General features: G+C 43.9%; 1 protein-coding gene across 2 annotated transcripts; it reads left to right on the top strand.

Annotated features, from left to right (window-relative positions):
* The first annotated feature begins 9452 nt into the window (after nt 1-9452).
* sp9 (sp9 transcription factor) lies at nt 9453-21858 on the top strand. 2 transcript variants are annotated; one of them, XM_063214497.1, is made up of 2 exons: nt 9453-9500; nt 20009-21858. In XM_063214497.1, exon 2 carries the CDS (start codon nt 20042-20044, stop codon nt 21296-21298), a length of 1257 nt encoding a protein of 418 aa, XP_063070567.1. In that variant the 5' UTR covers nt 9453-9500; nt 20009-20041; the 3' UTR covers nt 21299-21858. The 2 variants fall into 2 exon arrangements, with proteins under 2 accessions (XP_063070567.1, XP_063070566.1); XM_063214496.1 differs by lacking the exon at nt 9453-9500 and adding an exon at nt 19633-19722.
* Nucleotides 21859-23443: the final 1585 nt, after the last annotated feature.

Here is a 23443-nt window from a genome sequence, read left to right as displayed (position 1 = left end):
ACAGCAGAGAACCCCTGACCCACGATCACTTTCAATCTGAGAGAAAAAGAGAGAAAAAAATGGGGCAGGGGGAGGAGGTGTGGTGTGTGGGGATTGGTGCCGAGGATGGTGTGTGTGTGTGTGTGTGTGGGGGGGGGGGGGAGGGGGTGTGGGTATGTGGGGGGAGTGTGGAAAGAGTGAAGAGAAGAGAAAGACAGAAACAGAGAGATTGAGAAGGAGAGAGAGAAAGAGAGAAAGAAAGAAATTGAGAGAGAAAAACAGAGAGAGAAAAAGTGTGTGTGTGTGTGTGTGTGTGAGCGAGAGAAAAAAATGATACATACATTTTCCTCATTGAAGCCAGGCGGGAGGGGTATCATTTGTGGCGTGCTGTGAGGGGGGTTGTGGAGAGGCCTGCTGGGGCATCGACTGTGCCGTTCATGCCGGTCGGTTGGAGCCTTTTTACAGCCCCTGGTTCCTCCTTACTCAGCCCGTCAGCCAGCAGCCGGCCTGTCCTGTCCTGCCCGATGAAGGTCTCTGCCAATGGGCCGCCCAGCATCATCGACTGGCCTCTCTCTCTCCTCTCTGGTCCTTCAACACCTCATCCCTCTTCCTCCTTCCACCCAAATCTGCCCAGGCAGAAAATAGCATGTTTACCTCTGGCTGCAATGCATACACACACACACAAACTCACACACACACACTCACACACACACACTCATCATATTGTGGCCCGGTGGCGGCACTAAATCAATGGTATTGATAGCTCTGACAGTGAATAATATTGATAGATTGTGGCACAAAAACAAAAATATTGAAGCGCCAAATGAATGGCTCCGAAAGATGTCTGCGACATACCGCAGGCCAGGGCCACCCCACCGCGAGTCTCACACAGCCAGATTTAATATGACATCACTCAAGGCAGCGCAACATTCTCACGACATTGCAGACACCACAGAGTCTCTTCTAAAAAGCCTCTTCACAGAGAACTGAGAGACTTTAATGAGGGAAATCGAAATGCAATAAGCAAAACAATAAATGGCTCGTCTTCTTCATAGCTCATGTTCGGGAGGCGACCATTAAAAGACATACTACACTTCCTGTTGTGAAGAGGAAATATACTGTATGCTGTTCATTAACTGTAATTCAAAATTCAAATGATCAGTGACATGCCATAGCCCAGATCTCGTCTAACCAGAATGGCAAATGAATATCGTCAAACCAGCTCTGTGGAGAGAGCTTGCTTTCTCCCTTGGCCTCTTTTATTTGTATGCTCTCTCTCTCTCTCTCTCTCTCTCTCTCTCTCTCTCTCTCTCTCTCTCTCTCTCTCTCATGTTTGTTATTATGGTGGTAGAGTTTCATAGTCATTTCTAGGCTGCTTGAGGCCCCTAATCAATGTGCCTTGTTGCCATGGCCCTGATAGTGATTAGATAATGAAGCTCTTAGCAACACACTGCTGCGAGAGAGAGAGAGAGAGAGAGAGAGAGAGAGAGAGAGAGAGAGAGAGAGAGAGAGAGAGAGAGAGAGAGAGAGAGGGAGAGGGAGAGAGGCCCGTGTCTGACCAAAGAGCAGGCACAGGCTACATCAGACACAAATCAGTTGGCCTCAGTTGGAATTTTTAAATGCTTAACGAAAACGTACAGTAATGTAAATGTCTCATACTGGCACATTAGCAAAATACTCATTCAGTTAGGATCATTTAATAATAAACCATTTCTATTTACGCACTAGATACCAGATACAACTATAGACTTCTCATGTCTGTTAGTCATCTAGCAAAGCCGTGAAACGGTTCCTATCTTGTCTGATATCCATTTGTACTGTAAGACCTCCCAATCAAATGCTTTATTTGCATCTCTGGCATCTGGATGGTGGAGATGACGTTGGCTGAGTGTGGGGATGTGATGACAGATGTTTTCCACTATGTTAGGCATGTGAGCTCGCTCTCCTGCCTCGCTCGCTCGCATGAAACTCACATACTTGGGGAGCTGTAGCACTCCAGGCATTAGAGTACAGACACCTCGGTGGAGCCGGCCGATGACAGCTGAGGCCCTGTGAGCATGTGCGTCACTTGACTGATTCATGCCGTTCATCATTACTGTCAACCGGCCTGACGCCAGACAAGTTTCTGCAAAAACGCTTTGAGCTGGAAGTTATTGATGATGATTCATGTTATGTTTTACACAAGTGTCACAGAGTACAACTACTGTAAACCACTTTCCCTGCTGGGTATTTTATATACCTCTTCTCCGCTGTATCTACTACACACATCTTTTAAATACTTTTTGTCTTCGGTAGTCTAATCTGGTCGTCAAAGATTAGTTAAAAGAAATCCATGTCCTTCAGCACTGAAATTTATACAATGTCATCTTCAAATCTTTTTAACTGTGCATGTGCTGTCTCCTAGGAGCATGGCGGTCCCAGCGTTCCTGTGACGGGGACGACTCTACCCTGATTAGAGCCCCCCCCAACCCTAACTATAAGTAGGCGCCCGTCAGACCCCGGAGACCCATGGCCCAGAGCACCCATGGTCCCAGCGGGCCTGTACTGCCTAAAAACTACAGAGGAGCTACGGCAAGCCAGCGGGATCAGCTGTCTTAATGCTCTTATGCAGTTACATGATTACCACTACCCCAAGAGACGGGTGATTACACGGCCATGTCCAACCTTGGAGATTGCAAGAAACAAGCACCCGTCATTAAGGCGGCATCCCAGTGACAACAGTGACATGGGTGATGCCAAAAGAAAACAATAAATAAAATTAAATATGAGATATGATGGTACACAAAACAGCATAGAGATCATATCAGCAACAATAAACAGCCCATTTTTCAGGATTAAAACAAGGCCAATGTTACAGCGCACACCACTCAGTCAAGTGTTACAAAACCTCTGTGGCTCGATGCAAGCTGTCATCAAGCTATTCGCCCTCATGGAGAAATGAAGTTATTCAATTACTCTTTGCCTAATCAGGCTGTTTTGGTTCTTCTCCTCTTCCCGAGCTACTCCACAGTATAAACAGTTCACTTACTAGACACGGAACGGGGGCTAATCAGTGGAATTATTGTTTTGCCGCTCCAATTTAGCCGCTCTAGAGTTCTACACTGATTGGAATGAAAATTTGCTATTGTGTGCGCTGTTCGTGCTTGAACTTCGAGTGAAAATAATGTAATGCGAATTGCTCCTGAATGGTCCGAAATGTATAAGCTCTAACACGGCCTTGGACAGTGGAGGTTTTAGGTGTCCTATTGTTACATCTTGAATATTTTATATCATAAATTGGTCTGGAAACGTAAGAAAACAATGGCAGAACAAGATACTGAATCCACTTAATTGGCACACCATAATTGCGTAACACACATCTATACATATTCATATCATGTAGGATTTAAGTATTTTACAAATATAAATGTTGTGTATTGTAGAGCTACCGTAAGAGGGATATACTATCCCCCTATACTATGCCATATATCCCTGTACCATTTGGCTGCCAAGAAAGTCCTTCTCAGTTAAGGGAAGACACTGATTATAGTGGGCATATACGTACATGTGTAGGCTTTTGATACATGACTAAGATGTACTGTACGTTTGTTGATAAAACAGTATCAAACTGATTAGAAATGTATGTATAACAACGTGTAACCCCTTTTAATACTTTATAAGCTTATATTGGGCAGATTTCAACAGCAGTACCTTTGCCACACCTGTGTTGTGTCATTTTAAATGTTTTTAAGTACACCACGATATAAATGAAGGTGCTTTTTTGTTTGCTTCATAACCGCAAAAGGGGAAATCTCAGCAGCCAGTGCTTTAACGACGAGGTCTGTATAGGTCTCTACGCAGGCAGCACTTACGAGACTGCGGCGCCACACCAAGCCACAAGGAAGATCATAAAAAAGGGAGAGAAGAGAGAGAGCGAGAGAGAGAGAGAAAAAAAGAGAGAATTGAAGGTTGGGAGGAGTGGAAGGAGTTGGGTCAAGTCTACAGTACTGCGCAATTAACATTTTACAGCTTCATTCTTCTTAGTGTAGTTTTGGAGAAGTCCATTAGCAGGTGTGCTTGGGACTAACAAGACAAAAGACTCTGGGTTGGACCTGTGGAAGAGGACCTCATATTATACACACAACTCCACCCTCGCCACCACTATGGGTGCTGCCAGAGCAAAATAAGGAAAACCCCAGAAGAATCCCCAGCCTATTACATTCTGGCACGCTCTCGGTCTATGTGTGTGTGTGTGTGTGTGTGTGTGTTTCTCTCCCCCTCTCTCTCTGACTTGCTCCGTCTTTCACTCTGCATACAGTCTCTTAGTCTCTTTCTCTCTCTCTGCACTGTCCACTGCCCCCAGACTGCTGGCTTGGCACAATGGAAGGACAGGACAAAGTGCAGTACTACCAACTGTAGCGCAGCAAACACAAAACCAAGAGTGTATACAGTCTACTTGACTCTATAATGAAAGCCTTGACTGACTTGAACCTCTAACAAGCACTGATTTCGGGAAAAAGGGCCAACGACTTCTTTGTTTCTCTAGAAACCACTGTATGGCATAGACGTAAAAAAAAAAAAACAGTCCAGATGTGCTATAATTCTACAATTCTACAGTCTGTCAATAATTTCTCAGCTGGAGTAGCAAGCTGTAGACTACGACAGCTGTGTTCATTAACAGGAATGGAGTTGACCCTATATAATAAATGCATGATTAACATAAAAACAAACAGAAAGGCATTACTTCTAACATACTGTTAAAAAGGTGTGTTGGCTTTTGTTTGTAACTGGGAGGGTATGTCATCAAGGTCATTTAGCAACATGACAGTGTACGACTAGGCTGGCAGTAAACTTCCTATACGTGCTGTCACATGCAGGGGAGGCAGAAGGGGGAGGACAGTGATAACCAGGACTGGACTGGCCATCTGGCATAGCGGGCATCTCCCGGTGGGCCCTGCACCTTCGTGGGCCCCCATTTTCAGAAATGTTTAAAAAAAAAATGTTTTTTTACATTTCTGAGAATAGGGCCCCACGAGGGTGCAGGGTCCACCGGTGAGTCAGTTTTGTGCCGCTAATTATGAAGGGCTCCTGTAAGCCAAAAGTGCCCGACCCATATTTGTCCCCCAGCCCAGCCCTGGGGAGGCAGAAGGGGGAGGACAGTGATCGCTTACATTCTTTGGCTCGCCTTTACACTCTTCCACTTCCCGCATGCACTGCAATTCTCCTACTGGGTGTTCACGCCAATAAAACCTTCAGTCAAGAAGGAGAAAAAAAACACACATGCTGAAACTGTACTCCTGATCTGAAAACAAACAAACAACCATGTATGCAATGCTTTATCAGCGTGTGCGGTGAGGATCTTATTACATACGATGATGCCTGATGTGAATAAGTGAAATAAAGGTTTCAATGTGTATAAAAGAGTTCAGAATGCGTCTACTTCATCTCACTGTCAGCTATCACTTTCTCTCAGCATAATTCTATATGCAGAAAATGTTACTATGAGCATCGGATACACCTGTTCCTGAATGGCGGACAGGTCTCAATAAGTCTATCCAAACACTTATCAATTTCACTCCGGCAGCAGCAGCCATCAATCTTGCAGGCAGCCATATTTCATTAGCCTAATTTTGTATTTGAAAAACATCACACAGATAGAGGGACAGGAACGGTAAAGGGGCTTTTTCACCTGACATAAGATAACCATTGAAACTAGCTTGAGATTTATGCAGTTGGTTGAATGAATGTAGCAGGGTGGCTCAGGATTTCATTAGCTCTGACAGAGACAATAATGGTGTTCATTCCCCTTTCATAGAAACCCGCTCTGTCATTTTTTTTTTCACCAAACCCCGGTGAGTCTGAGTGGGACTTGATTGAAAGAAACCATCATATGCACATCACTGTTGTCCCACATCATTCAGAGAACAAACCTTTTTAGATCCTTAACTACCATAGGAGTGCTGATTGCACAGGCACCGGCAATTTCCTAACCAAGCGCCACCTGAACAATGATGTGTTCGGCTTTCAGACCCTCCAGCCTTTCAAAGGTGAATCATTTCACAGTTTGGAACGAGATCTCCATAGCAACACTTCTTTGAGGGGTTTAGAATCACCATCCAGTAATTCTATGATCATCAGGCCCAGCCATTCCCAATGGTTCTTTTCACGGCGGACAGAGGGAGAGAGTGGTGGAGGTGTATGGAGAGAGGAGGGTGAGAGGAGTGTGTGTGTGTGTGAGGAGGAGGGAGGCTGGGGGTGGTTGGAGGCTCTGAAGGAAGCAGCAAAAATTCTACAGACTATTTCAAGCAATTCATTGAGCGAGGCCCATTAGAATTCAAAATATTTCGACCTTCAATCACGAAGCGTGTTATCTGAAGCTGCTGGTGATCTCCAGTCAAGACCGGCAAGACGTTTTAGTCTAATCACCCACGGTGAGTGGAGGCTGACAGAGAAAAAAACCCTCCTCATTCTATCCGAATCAAAATGCCCATTTTAACGCTGTGACAGAAGCTCAACAGAGAGGCCACAAACAGAAAGGAAAGGAGGAAGATGATTCCAGCTACCCCCTCGAAAATAAAAGGGGGGGAAAAACACTGCAGATTTGCTCAGTATCTCAAAGCAATCACATAACTCATTACAAGCACACGGTCTGTCAGTGCAGGGAAGATGATGTGCACTGGCTGAATCTATCAAAACATTGTAATTTTCCATATGCGGTGACCTAACCTGTCTTTTCAGTGCGATGCCAGTGTGTCACTCACTAAAATAATATAATATGAACAATACTGTGCATACAGGAAATGTTCCATCAAATAAATAACAAAAAATGTGTTTCAAAGAAAAACGTTTCAAAGAAAAAGATGTGATCTACTACTTGTACATAAAAACAATAAAACATTTTATATCTTGGTGACAATTTCCAACTGTTTTAATTGCAATGTGCCAAACAAATATGACCTGTGAAGGAAATAGCGGTTACATGGCTTTTGCTGAGCTTGCCTCATGGCGGAAGTTGCAGTTCCTCACTAGCTCGATCTCCACTCACATAAACAAATGGATGAAATTGCACTATAAACATAAAAGTTGTGGCTCGGTAAAAAAGACACAACAAGTCACTGACACAACAAAAGTGATATATGTCTTCAAACTTTATGCTGACTAGATTGCGATTCTGTTCGGATCTGGTCCGTGGTGTTGTTTGCGGTGTGGTGGTGAGGAAAAAAAGCTCAGATTTCCCATAGCCATCAAACAACACAATGAGACAAAAGGATGACGGGACTAGACAGGAACTGGGAGAAGAAAAAAAAACACAAACCGATATTGAAGGCATTATCTTAAAAACACACTCCACTGCACTTGTTAGGTCTTTAAGAGAACACAGATCGAAAGACAAAAGGAAAAGAACTGATCAAAGGCGAGTGTGACAGGGAGGGAGCCCCTTGGTAGAGTTGCTGTTGGGGAGGCTGCTGCTGCTGAGGCCAGATCCGAAGCCAAAACACAGCATGGCAGGGCCCTTTTCCTGTGGACCATCTATTGGAAATCACACTCTCGCACAAAATGTGTTTCATTACTGGGGTCTGGCAGCACATCAGAGGGACAAAGGCCCCAGCGCAGCGCACGCAGCAGCTCTGAGCCCTGAGCTCTGGCGCAAGACAGAGCAATGCGGTGGTGGTGGTGGTGCCTTTCTCTCCTCTATAGAAACACAGACTCCTGTCACCAGGGGCGCTGACAGCTTTGGCTGGGCCCAGGACAAACTCATCTGAACAGGCCCCCACACCAATACATACAATGTAATGAGGACCCAGTCATGGGGCCCCTTTCTCCCTGGGCACGGGACAACATACCCGTTTGTCCCCCCCCTGTCGACCCTGCCTGTCACTATTGAGCCCCATGGATTGTGATATCCCCCAACCTCCCCAAACCAACCCCTCACTCCACGACACACATGTCTGTGAGCTCATCAGTCTAGATTCTCATTTGGGCTTCATCAGGAATGATGGGGACTCGAATTTCAAGTCGCCACAGGCTTTGCAGAGGATTTTGAAACCTTCCCATCAACGGCATAATGTCAAATTCATTGAAACAGTAGCAATTTTTGGGTGTTGCCCCGTAAAGCTTTAAGGAGCTACGTCTTACGCCCAATGGCGAATAAGCAGGTGTCCACACAGTTGGAGATTAAAGAGAAGAAAAGTGCGGAGAAGGAGCCAAGCCAAACATCAGCTCTAAAAGCACTGAACCACATCCATCACACGTCAAACATCAGCAGCTCTAAAAGGACCGAACCACATCCATCACGAGTCGACGCAAACACATTTTGGCTGCAGCATGGGTATAGTAGTGCTGTACAACATCTTTGCAGCTCTCTGGGCTGGGCAGCAACACCAACCAACATATGGATCAGGAAGGGGAATGAAAAGAGAAGTTCAAATATGTAGCAGACCACAGAATTCCAGAGCAGAGCTAAGCAGCGAACTGGGTCCCCCTCCGCAGCACAGCACACAGCACCATCGGTGAAGCTGATGAAGGCTCTGGTATGCACATTCCAGCTCTGCAACGGAGTTTGATTGCCTGCATTCAGCCAGTGGGAGAGAGGGCCCATAAGGGCCATCGGATCGGAGAACGTTTGTGGGGGAAGACCAGGGTCCCACTGCACCAGGAGAGGAGGAGAGGAGAGGAGAGCAGAGGAGAAGAAAGATGGGAGGAGAGGAGAGAAGGAGAAGAGAGGAGAGGAGAGGAGAGGAGAGGAGAGGAGAGGAGAGGAGAGGAGAGGAGAGGAGAGGAGATGGAAGGAGAAGAGAGGAGAGGAGATTGGAGGAGAAGAGAGGAGAGGAGAAGGAGAAGGAGGAGGGGGTGTAGAGGGAGTGTGTCTTTCTTGTTAGCTGGCACAGGACTCAGCGGTTGGGCTCACCGTTCTGGCGCTGGGAGCATTTATTTTTTGGAAACTAGTCCCTTCTGTGAGACTTTGGGGAACATGAGGAGCTTGGGGGAATCAGCTTTCAGGATACCCTAATGCTGGCCTTAATAGTTTTCTGGATGGTTTTGTTGAAAGTAAATCCACTGTTTACATAAGGTTTTGAAAGTCATTAGAGGGGGGGTGGAGAAATATTTATAACGTGCACACCACCAAGCGAGTCGTGCAATTTGGTTCTCCTCACTTCAAAGTAAAGAAATAGAGTTGCACTGTAGCCTGGTTTCAATAAGGCCATCCAGAGCCTTTGACTTAATGAATGATGTGCAAACTGATGAAAAAACTACAGTATATTAAAAAACAAATACATTGTTTGAAACGATGAGTTTGGCAGACAACTGTGAGGCCCTTTCGCATAAAAATCAGACAAATGGGATGAATATAGTTGCTTCCCAAATAAAGTTCACTTCAAAACACAATGCTGCAACTATGGCAACAGGTGCAAGCAATAAAAGACACGGAAAGTTCTTTTTCACTTCTGGTTACAGTAGTTAGACGAAGTGGAAGTGGAATACAAACCATATCACTAGGGCAGACAACGAGTCAGTACAGGTCACAGAAGCAGACGGTTCAAGTGAGTAAAGCTGCACACAGGGCCGTAACGAGACATGTTCATATACAGAGGTCAAATATTGCGTGCTGTACTGTACTGCATACTATACTTACATTTAGATTAGAATGCTTCAAACTCTTCAGACAAAGTCTTAAGTTTGTTTTTATTAATCACTTTCTTGAGGGTAAATGGGGGTGGCGTATACAAACTTAATTTATCATTGTTGATCATATATCGATTTTCATAATAGATACATTTTACATTACTGAAAAAAAAATATACCGAGGACATGTCCTCTGTGTCCTCAATGGCAGTTACGGCCATGGCAGTAGCAGACGGTTCAAGTAAGGAAAGCTGCACAAAAAAAAAGTACACAGGAAGTGACAGGAGAATAATTGTCATACAATTCTGCTGTGTACATGATGTCGGTGCTCTTTGCGAGCACTCTGTGTCTACAATCCTTTGGCATTTTAAGCCACTACTACTCACAGAACACTCCATCCTCCCAAATCTCACACTCACCCATGACACCCACTAAAGCCCTATGACCAGCAGTTCCTCACAAAGTGTTGCAGAACACTTTTGGGAAAAAAGGGCACACAGCCCCACTGAGACCCTGTCCGTGTCCATCTCCCTCCACTAACCATATAATCAAGCAATACAAAAGAAGAAGTGCCCTGAAACAGTGAAGTATGCGCTGGCCGCCCGACACCAGATAAAATATTTCCATAATTCCGAAAGCAAAGCCAGAAATTGCTAACGGTTAAGTGGTGGAACAGGCCGCGCATTCCCCACGGTATTGTTGAAAGCAAAACAATGGCGGTGTCAAAACAGAGAGCCGTAAATCTGTTGAGGAAGAGCCTCGTCTCCGTCTCGTGAGCCCTTGTGGTTTTCTGTCATTATTCACCAGGACTGTTTTCTACATACAGAAATAAAGAAGCTGTTTTTAGTTAAAGATATGGCTGGTGTGCCACATGGGCTTGTAGTATGTTGAGGAATGCCAGGATTCGAAATGCGTTACTCGCCACTTTGCCCCACCAACACCCACATAACCACGACAAGTGGAATCTAAACCACCAAAAAATGCACTCCCTGTTACACTACACAGCCCATTCGTTTGATCAGTGTTCTGTTTTTCAGAGGTGACAGCAGGTATGCATGTCCCGAACTGGTATGGGTGTAATTTTAGGTGTGGATGGTGGGGACATGTCCATACCACTTTTTGAAATAAACCTAGCCTGTCCCCAGCACTTTTTCCACAAACATGATGCAAAAATAGAGGAATTTGCCATCTCAATGTCCCCAGCCACTATGTTTTTTTTCACAATGAATCTACAAAAACAACAAATAACATTCTATACCCCAACAAATCACACAACTTTGGCCCCTTATGCATCTCAGAGGGAATGCACCTCTCTCTTCTTCTCAAACACAGAGTTGTGTCTAGATTTAAGCTGGACAATTATTACCATATAAAACAACATGACTGACCTCCCGTTATCACATGTACTCTTACAACCTCCAAAAATATGCATCAACATAATGCACTGTCTATACCTACCTTAACACATGCAGCATTTCTTTGTGTCATGTTCCACTTTGCGTAAACTTTTCTCTTCTTAAAAAAGAAGGAGAAAGCTTCTTCAATCTTTCAGTGTTACTGAACTAAAAGAGAGAGAAATCGCCATCACGATAAAGACTTGTGTATTTCATATATTTCATATGGGTAGTACACACTCAATCATACCTAGAATGTTGAATGGCTATTGGAAAATGGCATTGGGGCCAAAATGACACTTATTATACTCTTCACAGCTACTAATCCCCGGCAGTGAGGGTCCCAGAACAATGTGGCAAAATGCTCTGCATTGTACTGCATCTCTGTCCATTTGCCCTCTCTGTCTGCCTGCAATAGCATAGTCACTAATCAGTGCTCTTTTCACATAATGGGAAAGTCAATAGCCACACGCAATCAGTAAACAAATTCTGCTATTTTTAAAAGAGAGCCGTCTCCATTTTAGTGGCAGCAATTTAAATTATTCTACCGTGTAACACTTTAATTGTCTAAGACAAAGACAGTGTCGAAGGCACAATGGCGCTAGAAGCTGGGATAGAGCTCGAGGTAATTTCTGCCATCGACTGATGACAATTGATAAGCTTTTTGTTGGAGCTGTTTTGCTCAATCGGAGGGCTCAAAAACAGCTAGCATTAAGCTCCCATAATAAAACCAATTTGGGATCACTTTATATAGGCATACCATTTATTGAACACAGTTTTTTTTCAAAGTGTGCACAAAGGCCATTGTATGCAAGTTGTCATTTCAACGTTATCATTTCATTACCCTAGTTAGTTATCAGTAGATACATCATTAGCATAGCCTATAGGGCAGGTATATGGCCTAGACAAGGCACAAGCAAAAGTTATCTGTATTTGACCGAACTTGTTCGAAGATAAAAAACTAAATGGACCTGAACTATAATCTGGTGAAACCACCTGCAGTATCGATGACAAATATCTCTGAATTCATTACTCAGGTTTAAGAAATGCCCTCATGGATGATGCCCATCTTTGTTGAATGAACACGATTTCTAATCAGAGAGGCAGATATTTTAAAACAGACGTACAGTACATGCAAGAGAAAAAAAGACTGTTCTGGGGCACCCACAATAAAAAAAATGACATGACTCACTTCCACATATGACACAATGCGGAAAGGTGTCGATTTTATGATGTTGTTTGGGTGGTAGTCATCAGGGGAATGTAGGCTAGCGCTGCTAGACATGCTGTGTCCCATCCAGACGTTGAGGAGATACACTCACTCAAATGACTCACACTGCCTCCTTTATCTACACCACACAATCCTCCAGCCCTGTGTCACCGAGCACACACACATCCATTTCGCTCACCTTCTTCCGTTAAAAAAAAGACACAAAAAAAACACAAGAGTGCTCGCCATGACGAGATTGACAGTGCGATTACGGACACAAATGCAGGCGGCCGTCAGAAGGAATATATACGGTATACACTGTATACGGTATATCCACCTGTACCTTTTGTGGATTATGACAATGGCAAAAAGTAGCTCACGTCTCGTGCGATTGTGTTTTTTTTCAAGAAACGATTTCTCGAGAGGAAAAATGGCTGAGCGGGGGAAAACAAGCAAAAGCATTGCAGCCTGGCCGCCAAGCGCCTTCTGTATGTGAAGTGTGAATAATTTGCACACAGTGAGAGAGAGAGAGCCCTGTAACCTGGCAGGCAGGCAGGCAGGCTGCTGGCGCAATCGCTGGGGGAGAAATGGCTGCTTGGACTAGTCTAGTATAGTAGTGGAGGAATGGGCACTCTCCGCTTTGATTCAGGTCAATGGTGCAGAAGGGGAAATCTTCAGCTGCACTCTGACTCTTTGTCAGCTTTCTGGAAAAGGGTTGACTTCCTGAAAAGGGGGCAGGTGTGGGGAGGTGGAGGGGGAGGCAGAGGGGGAGGGGGAGGCGGAGGGGGAGGTGGAGGTGTGTGTGTGTGTGTGTGTGTGTGTGTGTGTGTAAGGGGCTTACACGAGACAACATAACATTGAGTCCCTCCTGCCCACTGCCTGTAAGGGTCGTAGAAAGACAATGCAGAGAGCGAGCACCACCCTCCATCCTCCTGAAACAAAGGTCAATTAAGTACATTTGATCCTTTGATTCAAAAACCACCCCAGTGTTAGAACACTAAGCCCAATTACGAGGTCAGATAATCCCATAATAGATCAATTGTGTTGGGAATCCATAGGAAAATTGCCATTCGGGGGGGAGAGACTTGCCGTGATGGGAGGAGGAACAGGGATGAGAGGAATACTGCCCCATGTTGGGCCTATTGATAGATTTTTTTTTATCCGCTGGTGAAAAGATGAGTGGAGAGTCCTTCATGTCCTAACGAACGAAGGCAGGAGTAATAACAGCGACTGGGTTAAATGTAACCCATGGCTTGGCCGTCTCCATCTCCAACTCTCTCACCTGGTGCTCAGGACCCTCAAGTGATTGGACAGCTGAAACCTCAGCAGTCTTAAGAGAAAAAAAGGAGATCGCAGCAGATTGCAGTAAGGGGGTCTTCCCTGTGAAGATGCACGCCAGCTTCTGTTGTGTTTCAAGGACTTTTACAATTTTTTACCTTCACATCACACACACACACACAAACACACACGTACAAATAAAACTCCCCCGTCAAAAAATAAGTGAGATGAGTGGCAGAGAGATTACCTTCAAAGAGGCAAAACACGGGTAAAAAATAGAGCAAATGTCAGAGCACTGCAATGGTCAGACATGTCTGTCCTACAAAAGGCAAAGTCCAGTAACTACACCAACAATGAAACTGAGAAATATGTCTTTAAAGCCTTGGTATTAGGGTTGGATATTGTAGTTAAAGCAAATTTGACATAGTAATATCTCTTTAACGGGGACACATTTGGACCATAAGGATTTGTCATTAGATAAAGGACTCGATTGTAAGTCGCTTTGGTTAAAAAGCGTCTGCCAAATGCAATGTGATGTAATCTAATGTAAAGGGAGTGTACTGAACATCATATTTTTGACAAAATATGTAGTTACTTTGCTTTGCCTTTGTATGGTCAGACATGTGCTGGGGATATGACCATCACACACATGCTCACAAAGGACACTGCTGCTTATCTTTCCTTGCGTCAAGAAAAGAAAAAGTAGCTTCCAGGCCCTGTGACCTACCAACTGTAAAAGCCAATCAGCGCGCTTATCCAATCGCAGGCTGTGAGTATGTGTGTGTGAGCATGTGTGTGGTGTGAGGATGTGTGTGTGTTTATGTGTGTGAGTATGTGTGTGTGTGAGTGTGTGTGTGTGTGTGTGTGGGGGGGGGGGGGGCACACACACACACACACACACACACACACACACACACACACACACCCAAGAAGCCTGCAGTGCCCCCGTGCCAGAGTGCCCGCAGAGATGGGAGGACAGGCGACACACGGGCCCTGGTAAATCCTCTGTGGTCAGTTGGCGTTTCACGCAGGTACACACACAAGATTATCGCTGGTCGACAGTCCAGCATCCAGCCCTCATCGCTACACCTACCATCCCAACGCGGCTCCTGTTACACACGGAAATTACTGGCGAGAGAGTGAGTGAGTGAGTGAGTGAGAGAGTGCCATATTGTGTGGAGTTCAATTGCAAGGGTTTACTTGGTGAGCCGTGGGCTTCAAGGCGAGATACCTGCACATGTGTGTTTATCTGTGTTGGATGCAACACATCCCAACTCGTGAGATTGGAAGAGGTAGAGGAGGAGGAAGCCATTGGCTGGCAGGGATTCAGGAGCTAGTATGGCAAATGTACTTTACAAAATAAAAATAAAAAACCCTATTTAGCATCTGCACTTGTTCTGTATATTTCCTGTGCACTTAAAATCTGCTAGTGATGTTGGCTATGATTATGTCCTCGATTGTAGTGTAAGTCGCTTTGGTTATAAAGCTTCTGCCAAATGTAATGTAATGTAATAAGGGATGCAGAGGAGACCTGCAGCACTGTACCATACACACAACTTCGACTGGCACGGCTGAGCCACGCGATAAACAGAGAAATAAATAATATGGCCCTGCCGTGGCCTAACGGTAGGGCACTGGGTTACTACGCCAGCGACCCGGGTTTGATTCCGGCCCAGGTCATTTGCCGATCCTTCCCCATCTCTCTCCCCACACTCACTTCCTGCCATAATCTCCACTTTCCTATCAATAAAGGCGCAAGCCCCGAAACATGTATTTTGAAAAAAGAAATAAAAAATAAGATGTTTCCTTCTTTGAGGCCTAATGATGTGTTCCCTATGACAGTCCAGTGGTGTAGTCTACGTAGAACGCGGGTATACAGAGTATACCCACTTCTGAATTTCAGGGATTTCAGTATACCCACTTAAAATTGATTGATCCATTGTTTTGAATAGCAAAAATATATACAGTATACCCACTTCAAAAAATGCTCAAATATACAGTATACCCACCATAAAAAAGTAGACTACACCACTGTGACAGTCATGTCTGCATTTATGGTGCGAAGAAAGAAAGGGTTGCGTACCTGATGAGGAAGAATTCCAGTCCCTCTGACTGACACTGAGGTGCAACAGCACACGGCCTTAGCAGCGGCGGTATCTGAAATAGAATTCTTTCCTGAGTATCTCAGACAATGCACATTTAAGGCCTCCTCGGTAAGTTTCAATGTAGCAATGTTGCACTTATCCTTGGGAATCACAGACAAACTGGAGATTTGACAGCCAAATACACAGCCATGTGACAGGGGTTGAATTGAGACCATATCCATCTTTCATGTATTGCAACGTTTTTTTGGGGTTTTTTTGTCGGCAGGCACACAGAAAATAGTTAGTTCTGTTAGTTAAAGATCATGTCATCAGTTTCCATAAGGTGAGATGTCAAAGAAATGATAAGTCTAGGTATTAGGCTGCTTTTCACGAGGTGTGCTGGGGCTAATGCAGCTTCTCCACTCAGTTTCAGATTTCAGCACAGCAAACTAAAGGCTGCCTTTTCATACCTTAAAGCTTTGCTATTGGCACATGCCAGTCTTGTATCTACATGAAATGTATAATGAAAACGTGTGTCATTAATGATGGCAGGTGTTTTCATGACGTCTAGGTCTAACAAATGAGAAATGCTATGGGATTCAGTGGTCAAGTGTTTTTTTAACAGTCTTCTCATTTTGATAACGTGCTTGAAGTAGCTTTGTTTCAGCTGAGGAAAAAACATGATAAAATGCTTGCAGAAAACCAACATTCATCTTTGCAAACTGGACGCCTAGCTGCCAACAAGCTGTCACCCACACACTGAGTCAAATCAGACGCTGCAACACAATTTCGTGGAGCAGGTGAGCAGCCGCTCAGAAAACCCTGCAGCGCGCGCTTGCCCTCACACTGTCAGATAAAGATTTATACACACCATTGACCTTGGCAGGGTTTTTATGTTTAGCCCACTGTCTCAAGTCCAATAACAACCACGAGGACTTCAAAGAAGCCGGGATACAGTCCACATCCTGACAGAACACATCTGGAAACCTAGCGATGACATTGGCGATTTAGAACGAAGAAAAATGACAACAGGCGAAAAATCACCACGGACATAATCTTGCAGAGTAGGCTATTCGTGATTCAAGGAGAAAAAAAAACTTTGACCATGAGGGCCAGTGTCATGTCAACATCTAAATCCATTTGTTACAGGCTGACAATTACATGGGCACTTAAATTCATTGAAAAAAAAGAATTAACCGTCTTAGAATTTTGACAGTTGTTTTAGATTGTTAGATTTAATCAGTGAATCTCTAATCCCACAAGGCACATAATCTCGGGGTTTACATATCTATTGAAAGAGATTAGCTAATTGCCCACAAAAGAAATCTTCTTTAATTGTAAGAACAAATTAATCTTAGACGGGGCTGTACTAGCGTTCTCACTCATTTCCTTGTTTAGGATCCTTGGCCCTGCGCTTAGTACGAATATTCTGGATTTAAATCGGAACCTCTTTTGTGGCAAGCATTTAATGAATAGATCTGGATTAATCATTTATCTTTTGTTGTTTAACGGTGTGATGGATGTACCGTCACTTGGGTTCACTACAATAGATGCAGCGCGTTTTGTTCCTTCCAAATAAATCACTCTCATTGTTTAAGGTACATTGATCAATCTAATGGCTTGTAATAGGCTCCTAATTGCCCCAGAAAAGTGCTCACCAGTGGCTGGTGGAAATGTGAATTGGGTTTTTTATCAACATATTTGAAATATTTCCATGAAATTATTTACTTAGATGATGTGATATAGCAAATTGCTTTCATAATTTGTTTATCTTGCAATTTATTGCAATAAGAAATGTTGCAAAGAGGTGAACAATGTAGTGTGCATAGTCACACTCTTGCAAGAAACGTGGCAATAAAAAATATCACACTCGTTAGAGTTTACTGCAACACTGTACATCCTATTAATGACATTTCCAAACATCTTATGGCTGTGAAAATGTCTTTGCATCCTCTCTCCATACAGCATAGAAATTGAAAAAACAAAAAGGCTAATATACTGACAACACGTGCGTAATTAGAGGCCTCTCGCGCTCTCTCGCCCCTTCTCTTGCGCGCGGCACTTCTGGACAGTTCCAGAAAAGCATGATAAGATTGCCCAGCATCCAGTGGATTTCACTTAAACTGCACTGAACTCACACCAGAACTATATAACATTCGTTAAACTGCAGCACGTATATTCCACTGTCCCCCACAATTAAAAATAAATTATAGCGTGTATGTGACAGAGAAAAAATGGCACTGCATTCTGTCAAAATGATGTCTGGCTGCAATCAGATACAATCAAAAATGTTATCCTGAAATCCCCAAATACTTTAGCATTTAAATCACATTTGTTTATACGAAATCGGCATTTAATAGTGTTAATTGCACTTCGGACAAATTGCAACGATTACAAAAATGAAGCTATTTTCTATGCTGCTTTTGGATTTGAATAAATTGTTTTATATTCACCTCTCCATAGGTGGGGATTTAAGGGAAAGCGGCTTGGAGCAAATTGCGCCTGCTCTGACTGGCAGCATTCAAGCTCCATAATGGAGCATTATTTGTCCGTTTTGAATACTGTAATGCACAGCTTTCGGTGAAGCCATTCTTAAGAAAATTGCTTTAACTTTTAAAGGGATGATGATTCACTCGAAAGCAGACTATTGCTACATTATGTCATTACCCCTAAATCTTTTAACAAGCTGTTGAGCGCACTGGCATAATGCACTGATCTTTAAAAAAGAGACAGTACACAGGTTCACTGGATAAAATCCAGCATTTACACTTAGGACGATGTTCGCATTTACGCATATAAAAATATATTAAATAGGCAATAATAATCTCTTCGTCCACCTTATCTAGCCTACGTCATCTTCAACGACACATTCATTTATCAAATAGAGACACAACAAGTAGACATACAATACCTACAAAGACAATAAACTACTAAAACCAAAACTGTGAAGTTGTTTTTTTTATCTGTTTTACGCCTCTATATAGTTGACCATACAAACTAGTTCGAAAGAAACGCGTCCGTGCTCAGCTGCGCCTGTTGGCGTCATAGTGTAGACTACTGTAGGCTATTAAGCCAACTCAATTTTCACAGGCTCACCTAGCTCTAGGCATTTAAAACACAAGTGCTGGTATGAGCGCACGCGCGCTGGAAGGGCAATCGTCTCCCCCCGACTGAAACACATGCATGCGCACACTTCCCAACACACATACAGTACATTCATGTCACACATGCACACGCCTCAGTTTGATAACCGCACTGAGTTTACTTAAATGAAGGGATATCCTTGGCACAGTTAAAACCACAATAGCCCACCACCCCGAAAATGTCATCCGCCAAGACCTTCAATAGTCCCCAACACTTTGTTCGCAATCCTAACAACTTCCAGAAAACACTCCGAACGTGCTCTCTGTTTCAGAACAAATCACAACTTATGAATTGTCACATCTTCCAAAACGATGACAGAAAACTGTCTTTAAAACTGGATGACAACGGAGATTAAAGGCGCGATAGCAACGTTCAATCTGTATTGACAGAATATCACTTTGCGACAGTGCAAATACGCACGATGTCAAGCGTCGAGCGACAAAACAATACAGTTACATCATGCTATCAAACGAGAACATCAAGTCATATCTTACCTACTTTACAAAATCTAAATGGCAGCAGAAAGTCATAGATTAATATTAACCAATGACCAACAGCAACAGCAGTACAAAACCAAAACGCTTACCCACCGAGGAGGTCGTGCTTATTGAAATTAATTATGAGCTGCTTAGTATTATGCGAAGAAGACATAATGTGAGGTATCTTGGTGGTAAATGTATAAAATGTAAAGGGAAAAAAAAAACGTTTCGGTTGGTGCTTGACAGTGGGATCAGTGTTATTGATTGACGTGCACGCTTTAGTATTTCTGTCAGGGTCGAAGATCTTATTGGCTGAAGCAGACTCCTTGGTAAGTATCAAGTGCGTGGATTGGCTAAGGCTCCTCGCCAGCTGTACTTCAAAGAACGCGCTCTGTACAACTAGTTAGATGAAGTAGTTGTGAGCCAGGAGAGAATTCGCCAGTCTCGGGGTGAGCGGAGCGCGTCTGAGTACAAATTGGAAAGAAAACAGGTTGTTGTGATCGATTCAAAACAGAAAACAGGACCTGGCTATGGCTACTTCTATACTTGGGGTAAGTCGCTAAGTTTTGCAGTAGTGAACAATTACGCAGCATCTTATCCTGCATCTTATTGTTCTCCCTTAACGAAGCAAACTTCGAAACTTTCGAAGAGTTGTGGATGTTGCATGCGTATTGATATTAGTCGCAATTCTTTCAAGTATTAGGCCAGAACTATAACATAACTTTTTACCCGTCCGCATCAGACCGAGTGTTTTTTCCTGGTTGGTCTCTTTTGAGGACACAGGAAAGCATCACATTATAAAATGCGTATTGTCTGAAACTTAAACTTGTCTTTCAGGAAGAACCGCGATTTGGAACTACCCCTTTGGCTATGCTGGCTGCTACCTGCAACAAAATCGGCAACACCAGTCCTCTCACGACATTACCTGACTCCAGCGCATTCACGAAAGGTGGATTTCACCCTTGGAAAAGATCGTCCTCGAGTTGCAACTTGGGAACGAGTCTGCCCGGCTTCACGGTGGCGACGAGCAGGGGCTCCACGGGACTAACCTCCACAGCTGGCACGGGCAACAGCGCGTTTTGCCTGGCATCCACCTCCCCCACCTCCTCGGCGTTTTCTACTGAATACAGCAGTTTGTTCTCGAACTCGGCGAGTGTGACTTCGCAAGAGTCGGGACAGTCAGCTTTCATCTCCAAAGTTCACTCCTCAGCAGAGACTCTCTACCCAAGGGTGGGCATGGCGCACCCCTACGAGTCGTGGTACAAGCCAGGCTTTCACTCGACAATCTCGAGTGAAGTGGCAAACGGAGTGTCTCCGTGGTGGGACATGCACACCAATCCCAGTTGGCTAGAAGTGCAGAATCCCGCCAGCACTCTGCAGACCTCATTGCACTCCGGGACTCCACAAGCCATACACTCCCAACTCAGCGGTTACAATCCCGATTTCTCCACTCTGACACACTCTGCGTTTAGTTCGACTGGCGTCAGTCCATCAGCGTCTCATCTGCTGTCCACTAGCCAGCATCTTTTGGCACAGGAGAACTTCAAATCAGTCATTCCAACATACACGGACACTTCTGCCGCGAATGCCATGATATCAGGTACCAGCTCGTCGATAGGAAGTTCATCTCGGTCGTCCAGGAGATATTCCGGAAGGGCAACATGTGATTGTCCGAACTGTCAGGAGGCTGAGCGACTCGGGCCTGCAGGGGCCAGTCTACGCAGAAAGGGCATCCACAGCTGTCACATCCCTGGTTGTGGCAAAGTATACGGCAAAACCTCCCACCTCAAGGCTCACCTCAGATGGCACACAGGCGAGAGGCCGTTTGTGTGTAACTGGCTGTTTTGTGGTAAGCGCTTCACAAGGTCTGATGAACTCCAGAGGCACCTTCGTACCCACACTGGGGAGAAAAGGTTTGCCTGTCCCGTATGCAACAAGCGCTTCATGAGAAGCGACCATCTGAGCAAACACATTAAAACTCACACCGCTGGCGGAGGAGGTAAAAAGGGAAGTGACAGTGACACGGACACCAGTAACCTGGAGACACCCAGGTCCGAGTCTCCAGAACTAATGCTGGACGGAGTCAACCCGAACCGGGTCAAGGACCAGTCTCCTCATCACGATTAATAGACAATTTACGCATTACAATATCGACTGACCTCTGTATAATCACACAGAAACAACACATTTAAGGTAAAGGAAACAAGTGAGACTTGAATCTGTAGGGGGAAACTGTCTTATGTCAGGCATGGGTTTCCTTCCACACGTTGATTAAAAAAGTCATAATTTTAGTCCAAACTAAAAAATGGCATCACCTCTGATTAGAGAGCTTCTCAATGCGAAGCGGCTGATCTGGGATGACACGTGTGCTTTCCTGGACCCGGGCTGACAAGTGTTTTGACATAAGACGTTTTTAAGGATCCGTGCGCAAAGACGAACCCAAAAGAATTTTCAATGAACTGGAGCATTTGCGTTGCATTCTCCATGTACATATGTGGACAACAAATAACATGTTATTTTTCTTGTAAATGTTATTATTGTTTTGTCCGTGGTGGATCCTGAAATTCAGGGAGTTTTCTTTACTTTCGACGCACTTTGTGGATGTCAGTATGTATGTACACAGCTATTTAAATATTCAGTTATTCACTTTCCTTTCATCGCTAAAATATAAATGTTTAATTGTATAAAGCTACACGTATAAGAATTCCATTTTTAATTAAAGGGATTTATTAAATCCAAAGCATTCAGTGTTTCAGAATTTTCTGTTGACATGCATTGCTACAAAATATGAACTTCGTTCTCATAATCTATAATGTTATTGATCCAAAAATGCATTGATGAAACGCGTGGATACTATGCGGTGGTTTAGGAAAATAAGGAGTGTTTATAGAAATAATTTATCAAAATCACTGATAAGGGCTAACGGATTGACGAGCATTTCCCCCATGGAATAAATCAATAGTTAATGCCCCGGAACAGACATTACGTGCCAAAATGAAAATCTTGTTAAATACTATTAATTATGACTTGGAGCATATCGCAACCCCATGTGTCTTGTATCCGCGATTAGGGATTCGTGTCTTATCAAATATCTAATTAATCTCCGAGACATCATTTGTTCAGCTCTTCTTTATCTGGGGTTTTCCAAGGGGGGTTTGGGTGACAAAAGGGCCTCCTGAATATTTATTTTAATCGCCCAAATTAACTGCTTGAATTTGCATGTCAAACGAAAATGGTGGTCCAAAAGTGGGGTTTATATATTTTTTATTTTTATTTTATTTTTATTTTTATCAACACGCACTTGATTTGGTGTTATGAGAACTTGGGGGAAAAAATATAAAATTCAGGGAAGCCGTATGCAAATTGCGCATTTAAAAATGCTCTTTTAGCGCCACAGTCAACTGCTATCCATGTTATTTGAATATCAGTGGCCCTATTTTGTAAAGGTTCAAGGATGCTCTCTGGGTTCTTTGTATTTACCCAGTGCAGCGTCCGATCCCACAGAAAACCCCAAGGAATAATTACAGCGCGTCCGGGCCTGGGAACTCGTTAGAGGCAGGCGTCTCATCTAGACGGGTTCCTTCTTAAGGGGGAAGCTAAATTGACCAGAAGGCAATAGAAGAAAATTATTTTCATTTCCTTTTGTATCACGGCTGTTGGGCCGATCTGGCAACAGTGAGAGGGAAAACTCAAATAGAGGGAAAAGGGTTTGAAAATAAAAAAAATAAATTATGGCTGAATATATTGACAAATGTTCTATTAATTTATTATTTTTAGAAGTGCAATTGCCTTTCTGTTGCTATATGTAATTGAAAATACATAATAAATCCAATGCCTGTTTTATTCAAGAGTTAGACTTTCAATTCAATTTTAGATTTCCAGTGCAATCATTAAGTAGCCTATCTGATCTAAATTAAGATTTACGCGCGCCCTGTCCGTTTTGTGACAGGAAATACATCCTTTAAAACCACGAATTTGGGGACAACAACTGCAATTAGCTCGTGCGGTTCCATTAAGATTTACAAACGGGAGCAAAGAGGGACAATGCCTAAACGTGTTTAAATGCAAAAGGCGCCCGGGGCAACAGAGAGTAAAAGCTGTCAGTTAGCGCTTTTGTTGCCTTTCCTCGGAATGCCCTCTCGCTGGGCATGGGCAGAAGTCAGCTTTATTTGGGGGCCACAATAAAGATGGATCAAAGACAAGTGTCTGTCCGGCTTCACGGGACACGAAACTCCAATGCGCGCGGCATCTCAGTGATCAAGGATCATGCCG

The sequence above is a fragment of the Engraulis encrasicolus genome, chromosome 13, assembly GCF_034702125.1.
Source record: "Engraulis encrasicolus isolate BLACKSEA-1 chromosome 13, IST_EnEncr_1.0, whole genome shotgun sequence".
In the NCBI taxonomy this organism is placed as follows: domain Eukaryota; kingdom Metazoa; phylum Chordata; class Actinopteri; order Clupeiformes; family Engraulidae; genus Engraulis; species Engraulis encrasicolus.
This window is presented reverse-complemented; position numbering and strand designations above follow the sequence as displayed.

Bases quoted from the DNA above. Each gene is read 5' to 3' on its own strand.
- sp9 (XM_063214496.1), top strand. From the start codon at position 19,702: ATGGCTACTTCTATACTTGGG. The intron at 19,723-20,008 runs GTAAGTCGCTAA...CTTGTCTTTCAG, and splicing joins TGGCTACTTCTATACTTGGG to GAAGAACCGCGATTTGGAAC.